Source organism: Stegodyphus dumicola, chromosome 2 (genome assembly GCF_044657685.1).
Source record: "Stegodyphus dumicola isolate Sdum_Otavi_A_Nest chromosome 2, ASM4465768v1".
Classification (NCBI taxonomy): Eukaryota; Metazoa; Arthropoda; class Arachnida; order Araneae; family Eresidae; genus Stegodyphus; species Stegodyphus dumicola.
Window position 1 is genome coordinate 170,437,326 of NC_140769.1, and position 14,996 is coordinate 170,452,321.

The window sequence follows — 14,996 nt, forward strand, 5'->3', positions numbered from 1 at the left end:
TTGTTTAATTTCAAAAATTTATTTACATGTGCTGTTACTTAAGCTTTTTCATATTTTGACATACAGGGTATAAATGCAAAAGTAAAAAAAAAGTTCTTTATTGATTAATTTAAAACTAAATGCTAAGCATTTATCCAAGCACGACTGCTGTCATTATTAAGAAGTCAAGTAATATTGAGTAGACCTTCTCGTGTTAGAATCAAAAGCTAAATGTCACACAGTAAAAATGCTTCTATAGAGTTACTAACAACTCTTCTCACCAGGGATTGGTTGCTCCTCTCAGCAAGACAGGTGAAAACGTTACGTCACCCTTGAAGTTTTATGACGGCTGAAATACGGAAAACAAAATGCAAATCTCCGATGTATTCACCATTAGTGAATGGTGAATGCCAACATTTGCCAGTGTAAATCAGAAATAAGTATATTTGGCAAATATTTTGGACTTGCACCAAGCGACTGTGTGAATGTTGACATTCACGAATGTCGACATACTCTAAATCTAGGTCTTTCACAGTAACAATATCACTGAATCCTGTCTGAGTTCCTGAAGAGTAAAGTATGGCTGTGTAAATTTTATTTGTTTACCTGACTAGTTTTCCATGTACCGTATTGATGTAATGCAGATAAACACGTATCAAGTTAAGTATTATACAAGAATTTCTTGCTCTTCATATTTTCTTTTGGGAGGGAATATTCGAATATTTTTTTAATACAAGTTATTTTATAGAAATAGGTAATTGTATAACTTTTTTTTAATGCAAAACATGCTAATCAATCAGTTTGCTGTAGTTTAATAATTTCTCTACTTCAAGGGGGGGGGGGCAAATGAACGGCAAGCAGATAGTTGTCATTAATGGATATCAAGTGCAAAAGAAGTGGGCTACTATTAAGCTTAGTAACTCTCAATATTCACTGTTTTATATGCTTATTTTAGAGAAAACTCAAAAATGGATCTTTATTTGCAACATATGTTCACAAGAAAAAAAAAGTTTAATAAAGTGTATTTTTATAGCTAAGAATATACTTAGGGTTTATTTTTCTATCGTATATCATGAGCACATAGAAATTATATTATTGAGTTTATGAGCTTTAATTTTGGGAGTCATTTACTTGGAAATAAAATAATTTTGAAAATAATATATTTTTTAAATGCTTGAAATATGATTGCTATGCAGTTTTCTCCTTAGTGTGAATAGTCTGGATAATTTTGAATGCTCATATTTGTGAATGTTAAGCTTATTTTGTGTTGCCTTCTGAAAATGTTCTGTTGTAGCAAATATTTTGTAACATTTGTTTAATTTCTTGCATGTCAGTGTATGTTGGTAATAATGTTATTTATTTATTTTATTTTTATTTTATTTTATTTATTTATTTATTTATTTATTTTTTTGCTTATCAAAAAGTGTTGTCTTTATGGGAGGAGATATGAAGATATATATTACTTTTTCTTTTTTTTAATTTTTAGGTAATTTATAAAAAATATTTAGTTACCTGCATCTGATATTTAACATTAAAGCCGTTCAGAAAGCAGGGTAACAAGCCTTTCTGAGCGAAAAGCTTTATTTTACAAACATACAGATACTCAATAGTAAGGTATAGGTTAACGTTTATTTTTTAATGTAGTTACCATGTTTGTCAAACATTTATTTCATTAGTACACCAAACCATCAATACTCTCATAAGAGAAATCAGCAGAAAGTCTCTGAAGCTGTATCATGATGGCTTGTTGAACATCAATATTTGTTGCAAATAATTTACTACCCAAGTGCTTCATCAAAATTCTGAAGAAATGAAAATCACTGAATGTTAGTTCTAAGGCTAAAGGGAGGATGGTTCAATATCTTCCAGCAGAAGCACTGTAGTAGATGCATGAAGTTGGCTTCATCATGCAGAACGCGTTGTGTTTTGAGAAAAGTCATATTTGATTTCTAAGAATTGCTGTGCCCAGATACCTCAGCATGTCAGAATAATTGACAGCATTCACCGTTGCTTCGTTTGTGAGGAAATCAACCAGCAGCAGGCTGCTTTCAAAGACTATCATTGTAACTTTCTTTACAGATGGAGCTGCTTGGAATCTCTTAGAGGGGGAGAGTGATGGTGGTTGTTTCCATTGCATGGATGCTTTTTTTATCTTGTGTCACATGATGTACCTGGCTTCATTCCCTATAATGGGATGGAATAATTTCCTATTAAACTTCATCAAGTACATGAGAAACAATCACATCTGTTACAGCTTTGTGAGTGGCTTGGGCATCCTATCTGAATGTGTTCTTCAGTAATGTAATACTAATTGCTCTTTAATGATGTTCTGGACATTGCCTACTGCAATATTGAGTTCCTTAGCAATATTAATGAGTGAAATGTGACAAACATATTGAACCAGAGCTTCTGTAAAGAGGCATTAATCATCTGCAGTGGACATGCTTATCCAAACTCATTGCTGCTCATCTATTCTTTTATCAAACTCAGCATGGATATCTGTTTTACAACAGGGTTTCATTCGTATATGATAAGAAAATTGCAGAAACCCTCGTCTAGCAAGGCAACACAGTTTCATTCCAGTACATTCATGAGTATGCATAAAGCCTCCTATAACATTTTATGTATGTACATACTTCAATAACACGATTTTTATTCTAAACATTTACAAAATTTAAATTATGTACTATGATCATCAGTAGACAATTTTTGTATCAAATAATTGAATTAATTGAGATAATGATAAATTAAAAAGTTTAAAGTATAATTTGATTTCAGGCACATTGCACAATTCTTTGAAAAACTCCTTTTTACTTCCTTGTACAAAGAAAAGGAAGTATTGTAATTACGAAAAGTTCTGGGTATCAACGAACAAATCCATTTTGACGGCTATTAATTGCAATTTAACTATGTTTTTCCATGATATCTGTCCGTAAGGACACAATAATGAACTCTTCTTCTTCTTCTTCTTCTTTTTTTTTTTTTTTTTTTTTTTTTTTTCCCCTAATGAATTACAAATAAAATTACAAAATGGATTCAGCACAAATTTTTTCGTGGTGTCCATATGTATGTTTGTATCTCACATAATTAAAAAAACGAGTAGCCACCAGAATGTTGAAATTTTGTATATTGGGATTGCTATAACATGTAGTTATGCACCTTCCTTTTTGGTTGCAATCAGCAACACCAAAACTTTATAAATATATGTGTATATATATATACCTAGTCTGTTACTCAGTTTGAGCTCAGTTTTTTATTCTTATATGTTGGTAAATTGTGGATTTTTGTTTTAAAATGATTGAATTATGTTCATATCTTCTGGTTAAGGTTTTTATGCCTTTACTTAATCTCCGTGCAATATTTGTAGAATTATCAGAAATTTAAAAGTTGTATGTGCGAATAAGCTTAATTTTTCTTACCATAGCAGCCATATTTGTTTACATTTGAGCAGAATAGAGAATTAGTTTTTCTGCACCTTCAGTGTCTTTTTTGCTGCATGGAACCAAAAGGAAAGTTTTAGTTTTGTGCATTGAAAAATCTGCCTGCTTGCTAAGTTGCTTGTTTTTGTGTAGAAACTCTAATTTCAAGTGTAAAAATTGTTTTTGTAATTTTGTAACTGTATTTAGTGTTTTATGTTTTTCTATATCTTTCAATTTTTAATGAAGATATTTTGAGTTTTTAGCCTTGCCGTGAACTGAGAACTGAATTAATTGAATGAGAAATGTTTCTTTAATGAAATTAGAGGAAATAAGTGTTTTGTATTGGGAACAAATATTGTTGCCAGTTTGTCTCGGACAGAGGAGAATGTTTACAAGTAGCGCATGCACATTAGGTAAACGGTGCTGAATCATCTAAAAAAAAAACTGTTTCTTTTTATTTGTCTAATTTCTTTTATACATCATTTTAGCATTTTAGATTTATTATAGTATTTGAATAGAAAATAGGCAATGATTAAATAATTCTTCAGATGATATAATTTTTGTGCATTGTGAGTTATAAAGTGAATGAGCTGTAATGCTGTTGGGTGAACCTAGCATCAGAGTGTTTACTATGGTAAATAAATGTAGTGAATTTTAAAGAGTGTATTTATTCTGTTGTGGTATATGCACTATCAACAAAGTAGATTTAATTCAATTCAATAAGTTTAAATGAAATGCAGGAAAAAAAGGCATATAATGTAATATTCCATACAAGGAAGTCATGTGGTGTATACATCCGAATTTTTTACATTGTCACACTATGTATTACATCACTAACTTGTAAGACAGAAAGGAGGTCCACTAGAGGAGTTGATTATGCAAAGGGCTTTGTGAGGCAAAAAATTTGAGAACCACTGTGTTAGAGAAAATGCTCTCAAAATTTACAACCATCTGAAAGAATATGAAGAATCTTTTGTAAAGAAAGCCACACTTTTTGGAAAGTAAGAGTTGGTTTGAGAAATTTAAAATACATTTTACTAATCATGGCATAAGAATTCAAGGAGAAACTAATTGCCTGATCACAAAGTAGCCAAAACATATGCAGAAAAAAAAAATTCAGAGAGTAGTAAAAAAACTATATATATGTGTGTGTAATATATTCAGGAGCAGGAATTTTGATGGGGTAGAAGTGTTTATCCATAATGACTAGGAAATTGGAGGCAAAGGCAAATTAAATCTTCAATTTTATTTTCAGTAACATGTTGCGGTTACACACAAGTCGGCACATTAAATGTGCTTGTTCCAAAGGGATTTTGATAGATTTGCAGCAAAAAAGAAGAAGCAGACAGACTGCAGTCCAGCTAAGGCAAAGTGTAGAAAGAAAGTGTGTAATGTTCAGGATGAAATCTTAAGTCAAACTGAGCTAGTTTTGGTTCTCAAAGCATTTAGATTGGATAGTTAATATTTATTTAAACCAAATGAGTTAGCTTCAAGATGCTATTACTACTAGGTAACATTCTAAGTCACCCTTCAATTCTAAGTCACCCAATCAATAACCTAAGTATTGATTTTAAAATATCTCAGTGCCATAGTAGAGTTTTTTACCATCTAACATTACCTCATTCATCCAACCTTTAGATCGAGGTATTATTTATATTTTTAAAACATACTACATAGAACAACCATTTAAATGAATTTTAGACACAGTTGGTTTAAAATCAATTGAGGCCGAACAGTAAATTTTCAGGTTGTAGGTCATCAGTTTACTACAATGATATGTAGACATGGCAGCATTGAGGCTTATTGTTTAGCTCAGATAGAAAAATGTTAACACCCTCACAATTATTCAAGGGTCAAAAGTGTTATTCTGGCCAACATCAATCTGTTGATTCATTATCTTTGGCTTACTGTCTCACTTTGTAGCTAGCAAGTGTTTGAAAAGTTACATGCCTGCAGGAAATCCCAGTCAATGAGAAGAAAAATGGCTTTTATGACACATTTGCCTCTTTTTTTCTTTTCTTTTCTTTTTCTTTTTCTTTTCTTTTTTTTTTCTTTTTAAGTAATCTCCATTCCTAGATTTTATGGTAGGGAAAAGGAAATTTTCCTTGGTATTTTAATTTTATTAATATGTTTATTTACTTACTGGATTAGTGGTTTGGAGGTTTGGTTATTAGATCATTCCAGATATTGCACATCTGAATTTTGGACTTTATATTGTACTTCGTTTAACAAACACACCTCTCTATTTTGTATTGGTTGTTAGTCTTGTATGAGATGGTTTCACACAACACAGTGTTTTCTAGGAATCTTATCTACCATGTTATAAGAGGGAGACATGTACCCCAAAACCTAACTTGTTTACATGGTGTAACACTAACACTGTACGCTTTAACTAATCAATGCTGAATTCCTGCAGGTGGGATTTGCTCCTGATGCAGAAACCTTACCATATTTCGTCATTTGACCAAATTTTTGTTTGTGCTTCTATTTTATTACTGATATTTCCCTGCGCTGATGCAATAACTATGCTAGCTGTCAGTGGGAATCATATGCTGTGGTCATTTGCTGATCCCAGGAAAGAAATTTTATTAATGAGAGGATTGTTACACCTATGAAAGCTTGTTACCTTAATTTTTGAACTGCAGTCATATTTATCTTATTTACTTTGAACAAATATTTTTTTTAAACCTGTTATGATATCCTAAAACTTGTTTTTTTTTTTTTTTCCCCATGTATAATTTAAGTTTATTCATATCGTTAAATGCTACAACATAAAAAGATAGTAGTAATATTGATTTTCAACTCTTTATGCTTAGCAGCTGCATTTGTGTGTGTTTTGTATATATTTGCTTATTCTTTCTTATTGCCAAGTATTTGTAATAATTTTTCATGCGTTATATCATGTGTTTTCATATCTCAAATAATTTGCACTGTGAAGCTGCTTATGCTTTTAAAACATTTAATGTTTTGGTTAAATTTTAAAACATTTAGGTGTGTATTTGTATGCAGGAACTATTTAAAGTCTGTTGAATGATGTTAGGAAACAAAGCTGTGTTGTGTGTATAAATATTTACAGCATGAATTGTGCTTATATTTTCATTCCTTTCTCTCCCCCCTTTTTTGTGTGTGAGGGGGGGCTTTGAACCATTTATCTGATTTATGAACTGAATTGCTGTTAAAAATACCCTGGCAGTTTGAAAGTAGGTAATCTGTTCTAATGCAGTAATAAAAAAAAATAAATAAATAAATAATAAAGGATCAAATATAACAGTCGGATGAATAAACCAATCCAGACAAAGAATATATTCTCCCTTCCTATTCTTTAAAGATTATAAGATTCATAGATTTGCAATCTGTAACAAAAATATGAAATGGAGTAATTAACTGATTAAAATAACTAATAAAATGTACATTTCTATATTTATCATTAATTTTCACAGTGTTTGATTAATAGCTTCTGTAGCATAGCTCATTTAATAACTTATTAATTTGAATGAAGTTTCATGTACTATCATTTGGACTATGTACATGCTGTTATCTCAACTTTTTCCATATGTCTTAAGTGTTAGATGCTACCTTTTTCTTCTTTGTCCTGCCATTGTTGTATAGATATTCGTTATAATTTTGTTTTGAGAAAGTTTATAGAATTAATATGAGTACTTAAGTGATTTTTAAGTGCTTTTTTTAGAAAGCATTAATGCTTCCTCAAATTTTTTAGTGCCAGGCTTGGTTTTTAATATTTCTATGTGATATCTATGGATTTAAATTTTAAGTGTAATTTTAGGAACAGGTCTGTAAACTCTCTCTTTTCTGTGCTTGTTGTAAAATTATTAAGCTTAGTGTGTTAGTACTATTCATGCATGTATGTGTTTTTTAAACTTTGTGTAGTGGGATAAATTTTTGTAATTCAGAATGGCAAGTACCATTACTTTTAAATTGCTTAACTGAAGAAGCTAATCTAGTATTTCTACCATGTTGTTTTCAAAACTTTTATCAGTAGCTCAGAATAACAGATGTTGCTGTAAATCATCTTCATTTATTAATTTGATTTTTTATATATAGTGTGATTTCATGCTTCATGTGCCCCGATTTAAGAGTTTAAAATATGTAATGCTTGTGATTCAGGATAAGTTTTCAAAAGAAATTGCTGTCTACTTGCTGCAGTTCTATCTCTTCAAAGAAATTTATGCAAATTTTTGGTCAACCTCCTACTCCACTTTAAATGCCTTCATCTCTTTCCTTTACTTCAGTTGACAGGTATACATTATTTTAGGTAATGCTTGACTTGGCTTTATATTTAGATCAAAGAATGCTGTCTGTTAAATACAGGATTCTATAGCCTTGTCTTTGCTAGTTAATTGATCTGTACAAGGTTGCCACTTCTCTAAATCCTTTTCTTTGCTTTAATAATATGAAAACATTTTATTATGGTCTAATGATCATGTAAAAGTTGGGAATATGAAAGAAGTATGTAGATGAAAATAAAGGAAAGCTGTTGTATATATTAAAAGCTTTGATTTACAGAAGTCGCAGCTGATGATGTGATGACAATGAGCAGCTCAAACGTTGAAAGAAAAAAATGGCTTTTGAATATTTATTTAAAATCTGTGTGGTACTATTGGTTTTCTAGTTAAATATTTTATTTTAATATTGTAGTTTTTTGGGGGGTCATCATATTAAAAAAGTGAATATTTTAATAATTGGGATTAAAATCAGTGAATTAAAAAAAGTTATAATGTATTAAAATAATTTCTATCATATGTTTTTATTTTGTCATTGGAGAATTGAAGAAAGCTAAATGTAGTATGATTAGCCAAATAACCCATTTCTATAAAACAATGTAACAAATGAATGTATGCAATAATCTTGGTACCTCCTTTTGTCCACTTTGTTAAAAGTTGCGTTTATTAGGCTTATTATATAACTGGAACTGAAATAAGCAGAGGGCTGACTGATTGCTTTAAAATACATAATTTTTATTATTTTTGACTTTTAGTGGTCATTGCAGAATGTTTGTTGCTATTACAGTAGAGTCCCGCAAATATGACATGATGTGGACTGAGAGACTCGAGTCTTAGGGAATAAAGGGTGGGTTTTTTAGAACTCTTAATAATTAACTGTAAATTACTGTAAGCATTTGTAGCACAGTATTGGACATGGAAAAGTACAGCATATAATTTGATTTTTTATGTCAAGTTCTAGCACAATAGGAGTCGTAAAAAGAACAAATACCCGAAGATAATTGAGGGGGGGGAACTTACATACAAAAATGAAGAAAAGTTTGTAGTTCTTGGTAGAAAAATATTGTGTGATAGTAGATTGTCTCTAACGCTCATTCCATCATCGTGCAGCGTCATGCCGTAGGCGATGGAGGAACAAAATGTCTCTACCATATGCACCTTGCTCCTCTATGTGTAACTGAACATTCCTTTACTATGAGTCATCATTTTAGCTTTTCCATTGTCTTCAATCTCTTTTGTTTTCTTATTCATCTTCATTTTTATCCACAGTCTTTCACCAGTGCAACTATTTCTGCATGTCCTAAAATTTCACAATTTTCAACTTGTCTCATCCATTCTTCAACATTACCATCAGTAACTTCTTCGCAGCCTGGAATTTTTTTAAGTAAGTCAAATATTTCACAATTTGTCTCTTCTCTGCTTTCATGAAATTCGTTTCCTGAATGCTCCAGCAACTTTCTCCAGGATTGAACGAGGCTTATCTGCTCAATTTCCATCCAACATATCTTTTTTCTTCAGTTTCATGATCATATTACATGCTTCCTCCATGGCTTTAATATATTTTTTTAGTTAATGCTCCATGGCTTCCTCCATGCCTTAAAGAAGTTTATGTCAGTATTTTTTCTTCAATGCTCTGGTCCATTGGTTAACACACTGAAGTTACGTTAAGGGGGAGAAACATGATTCTTGTATCTTCGTCTCACTACTGTTCTGCATCAGAATGGGATGAGCACTGTCTAGAATGAGAATCGTCTTCTTTGGTAGATTTTTTTTAATTTTAAAATCTTTTCCACCAATGGAACGAACTGCTGATGAAACCAGTCTTTAAATATTGCTCCATTAATCCATGCGTTTGAATGATTCTGGAACCAAACAGGATGATCATAGTTATTTTCGGTCTGATTGTTGTACTTTTTATGTTTTTAAATGCTGGGAGATTTTTTTATTTGCCTGTAAGCACTAGTTTGAGCTTATGGCTGCCTGTTACATTGCTGCATGCCAGGATTGTGATTCTCTCTTTGCTTTTTTTGTAGCCAGGTGCCGATTTTAATTCCCGGGATGACAGAATTTTTTAAGGTAATGATCGAAATTCAGACCATCACAATTACAAATTTAATCTGCAGATATACCCGCCTTTTCAATTAGTTTATGGAAATTATCCTTGACTATTGCAGCATTTCCCAAGTTACCAGGTAGTGTTTCCCCACAAATGTTTTAACTGCCTGTTGCTGTACCTAGCCGTACCTGATGTCAAGTCAGCCAGAACTAACAGTAAATCCAAGCTCTCTTTCTTGAAATTCATCATAAAAGTTTAGAGCTTTCTCTGTAAAATTGGTCTTGAAATGGGTGTCCCCTGTTCCCTTTGCTTCCTGAACCACAAGTAAAGCACTTTGCTCTTTTTTTCGCATTCACAACCTGTCATACTTTTTCTTTAAACTATCTGTACATGCTCCTTTCATACACCAAGACTCGATTTTGGTCTTTTTCTTTTTTCACTCTGTCAAAGTAGTCCGTCCAACACCTAAATCCATGGTAATTTTGTTTACTACATTTTCCCCTATGTCTAGTCTCTTTAAGGCATCTAATTTCATTTCCATTGTTACTTTAGTTTGTTTTCTTTTCTTTTCGAATGACATTTCCACTTCACAGAATATCAAAAAGTTCCCAAAAATATGTTAACACTTATATGCCTGGATATGAGCTATCGAACGATACCTGCAATGAACTGGCTTGAGTTTAGTTTTCAATAAGATGCAGTCACAAAACTTCAGACAAGTCTCCTAATGTTTCACAACAAAAGAAAGGAATGTGAGCCACCAGCCAGCTGCCACCTGACATTCTTCATATCCTCGAAAGAAACAAAGAGCATTGCCAAGTATTACGACATATCTTGAAATTTGTTAGGCCATTCCAAGAATTAATGGCACAGTTGCGAAAATGGCAAAAAATTACAGAAAAGGAACACTCAAATCTTTGAACAGAACAGGAAAGACATACGGATAAATAATAATTATATGTACTGTATGTGATATTTGCCCAGTTTGGCCTTGAGATACCTTTAAAAAGTTCCTAAAAATTTGTCGTTATACAGAATGTTGAGATATCGGGAGTCGAGTTTGCAAGATTTTACTGTATTACTTTAATAGTATTCTATTGTATTGGATAAAAATTGATTTGCTAGCATTGCCCACCCCTTGCTTGAGAAGGAATAGGCTAGCCAGTTTTTTTACTTCCAAATGTTTTTGTTCAATTTTAGATATTAATTTTATTTTTCATGCTCACTTTATGATATTGATTTATTACTTTTCGGATTTCATTTACTTTTAACAGTTTTTTTTTTTTTTCAGTATTTTATAATTTTTTTGTGTTTAGTTATGGATATTTTGTAATACTGTTGCTATGCATCTTAATTCTGTTTCCCATTATATCCCATTTTCATTTTTGGTTTCTAATATTTATGAACCAGTGCAAGTTTATTTTATTCCAGTACTACATAAAGCATTATTATTAATATTTTTATGTTTTTAATAATTTAATCTTATGGATTTACTTGAAGGCTTTAAGGTATTAAGTAAGTGCTGTAAGGGTTTAAAAGGGATACTTTTGTACAGACTTTCTATGGGAAACTATATACACATTATCTGTTAGAAATCTTCAAAGTATATTAGGGCTTTCATGTAGATAGCTTATAAATATTACATGCTGGAAAATCATGAAAACATCTATCAGTCAGCATGTTCAGTTGCTGGAATTCTATCTGTCTGAGTAAGACAAAACTCAAGGAAAACTCTCATCTGCCCAAGACATGAGGAGGGATGCCTTTATGGAAGTCTTTTTAAGAGATACTGACCCATAGTTATGTTGCTTATGAGGAACTGTGAAAAATGACCCAAGCAGTGCATTGACTGGGATTTGTATCTGGGTTGAACTACTGAGGTTCTGTGGTTTTTAATCGCTAGGTCATTGGGAGGAATTTGAATGATTGTGTGAACTGCCATTCTGAATCTGACTGTGTCTGAGACTTTATCTGGTTCGGTCTTAAAATTTATTTGAGTATAATACAACGAGCATAGAGTAGAAATTTATTTGATGGTTGATTAATGCTTAAAATTTTTCTTAATGTCAGTTGTTATGATCTGTTAAAATATATATTTTTTAATTAATGCTCATATTCACTTTCTGACGAGTAAAAAAGTTCTAAAAAGTAATTTAGCTAATTATCCTATACAGAATAATAAAATTATGAAGAATTTACATTTGTAACTGGACGTTTGCTTAAAAATTATCTATTTTGTAGATTAGAACTTTGTAGAACTTAATAGATCATAAATTTGGATGTTTAAATTGTGTACTTTTTTATGTTGAATGTTGTTAAGTTACAGTTTGGTTTTTTTTTTTTTTTTTTTTTTTTTTTTTTTTGTGGAAGGAATTATTATTTGCAAATTTTTTATTGTCCCAAGTTAATGAAATGCAGAAGGATTACTTATGGTATCAGATACATGTGTGGTATTTTCTGATTATGTAAGAAATTAAGACTAGTAATCATATTATGTGCTGTATTTAAATGAATAATGATGTACTCTTTCTTAGCTTTGAAACTTTGTAATAAGTTTTTGGGGGGAATATAGTTGGTGATTTTTCATTTCTATATAATTAATGAGATGCATTTACTTTAAACATGGGAGAAATATCACAAATAAATTCATAACAAAATATTAAAAATTTTTTCAGTTTATTCATCTGTATAATCTTACTAAAGTATTTTTCTTACATTTAGAGAGAGTGTACCATTTTGTCCATAGCAATGTTTCTAACAGATTTATGAAAGACAGTGGCAACCTTGATTTTTTTCTTTTTTGATTTCTTCCAATTTAAAGATAACTTTGCTATTTTGAAATCTATAGCACATGCTTGTAATATTTGTTTTCATTTCACTATGGCTTTTTTTTTTTTTTTTTTTTTTTTTTTTTTTTTTTTTGCTTTTTATGTGCTTTTTTGCATCAATTCTTAAGTATTATTCCTTGTTTGCACTTTTTTATGTTATATCTTCAATGACATACTTCTCATAGTTTGTGTTTTATTTATTAAACATAATTTAGGTTGCACTTTTGCTTCTAAAATTTAACACATAAATGTATTTTATTTTTATAAATAATGCCTTGTTAATTTAGTTTTATTAATTAGGCTATTAGATTTATTTATGCATTAATAGTTCTGGATAAATTTGTTTGGTTTAATGTGTATATTTCTGTGAAATAGCCTTAGTAGTAAATTAGTGTGTATGTAGTCTTGTAACATATAGTGCTTATTCTAAATTACTTAATGCTTTTAACAAAGGTATGTAGATATTTTTATCCTCAGTACTGTTATATTTTTAATCAAAATTAATATTCTTATTTAGGATTTTTTAGCTTATATTGCAATTATATCTTTCACATGCAGAGCATGTTAGGAAACTGTTGCCATATCCAAAATATTTATTACTTATTCCATTAGAAAGATGCAGCTGTTTTTCAAAATGTAGTTTGGAGCTCAAGACATGATGGGAATTAAATTTCTTCAGAAGTGTAATGTATCCAACAGTAAAATTATAAAAAATAAGTAATGTGAAATGAAGCTGAATAGTTTATTTTTTTGTGAAATATTTTTTTTTAATCAAGTCATCTGAAAAATACTATCAAAGTGCATTAGTAGAAATCAAATAATTCATGCGTAACTGATCCGTATCTGAAAAAAATATTGCAGGTGTTTTAACACTCTACACTTGCAACACTGGTGACGTTAATATTATGTATCCATAATTCCATTGTCACTACTGTAATGATATGCACAATTTGTATCACAGCAATATTGTGTACTACCCCTTACTAACATATGTAGTATATATTAGCATGGGATGCTCTGAATATCTTTGAGTATGAATAATTTCCCTCCACCAGTTTTTAAAAGGGAAAGGGGGAAAGCAAAGGTAGCAAGTTTTGTGTGAATAGCAGGGGCTTAAAGCGTGATTGTGTTATCTATTTCAAAAGTCAGCAAAAGGATGGGGAAGAAATGAATGATTATTGTGATGCTTATCTAAATATGCCAGGAATGTGTTTGAAAACATACAATGGGTAATGTATCGTAATGAACATTAAAATGTAAAGTTTCATTTATGTTAAAATAAAGCATATTATAAAAATAAATAAATAAAAATATATTATTTAAATGAAGTTTTTATCATTATTTAAAAAAACCATTCAAGATATTTTTCATATTCATAGCCAATTTTTTTTTTGATTAAATAAATGATTTTGTTTTTGTGATAAATGTGGTTTTTATACTCTGGTGTCCAAGGCAGGTTGTAAAGCTGTTTTAATGGTAAGGTTAGAAAACAATTTTTTAAAGCATTTTTTTACTTAATAATTATTTTTCTGTAAATATTTATATTAAACACATCAAAGCAAGAGAGTTAATAAATATAGTATCACATTGTAATTTTTCCCCCTTAAATTTTAAACTTGGGTGCAATGCAGGGAAAACTGGTGATCAGTGAATCGATATCACATAATTGACCACCTGTAGGTCCATCAAAAACTGCTTACTGTGAAAAATATTTTACATTTTCAAATTTAGGATACAACATATATTCATTTTCAGCAATAAAAATGCTTTTTTTTAGGGGGCATCAGAAAACAAAATTCCGACTAAGAAGGGGTTGTGCATTTAAAAAGAGCTCATATTATGTAATTTAGTTAGTTAGAGGTGTTCCTCCCATTTGTACATAGTAAGCTTACTTTTTTGTTTTTCATAGTAAGATTTAAGACGTAATAAGTATTCTTTGCTTAAAATACATGATTGCATTGTCAAGCCTTTAAGTTTTTTAAAATTCAGAAATCCATTGCTGTGTAAATTAAGTCCCTATTTAAATAAATGAATAATAAAAAAAAACATAATATAATTTATGTCTTATAGCAAAATTTTATTAACGGTCTATAGAATATAGCCGATTTGAAGTGAAATTTTATAGGCAAAGTATTTAATGTGCATTTTAGAAATTTTTTCCTTAGTTATATTAATGGTTAAAGGGGGCGGGAATTACAAAACATTTTTTTTAAAAATATAGCTCGTGCATTAATTTCCTTTGTTGTAATAAGCATATACTGCTATAATTTAGAAGATAAGTAAAAGAAATATTACTATATGGATTGGCAACAGCTTCATTTTAATCTCTTGGACTGCAGTTTTTATTTTCCCTCTCCACAAGCATGAGTTAAGTGAAATGAGAATAACAATTCTTTCGGTGTAAAAGACAAAATAATATATGAATCATGCTTCATTTCAAGAAATTTCTTTCTCTACAATGAATCAAAACTCT

At 30.4% G+C, this 14,996-nt stretch overlaps 1 protein-coding gene across 7 annotated transcripts in view; it reads left to right on the top strand.

Annotated features, from left to right (window-relative positions):
- Positions 1-14,996, top strand: part of pnut (septin 7-like protein pnut) — a 198,347-nt gene that overhangs the window by 167,094 nt on the left and 16,257 nt on the right. For 2 of the 7 annotated variants that reach the window (XR_015039653.1, XM_085811437.1), the window contains exon 13: positions 7,524-7,655. The exons of the other annotated variants lie outside the window; for them this stretch is intronic. Coding sequence is in view for 1 of the 2 variants with exons in the window: in XM_085811437.1 (XP_085667563.1) it covers positions 7,524-7,620 (97 nt within the window). In the remaining variant the exon portion in view is untranslated. The remainder of the gene's footprint in view (positions 1-7,523; positions 7,656-14,996) is intronic. 7 annotated transcript variants of the gene reach the window in all.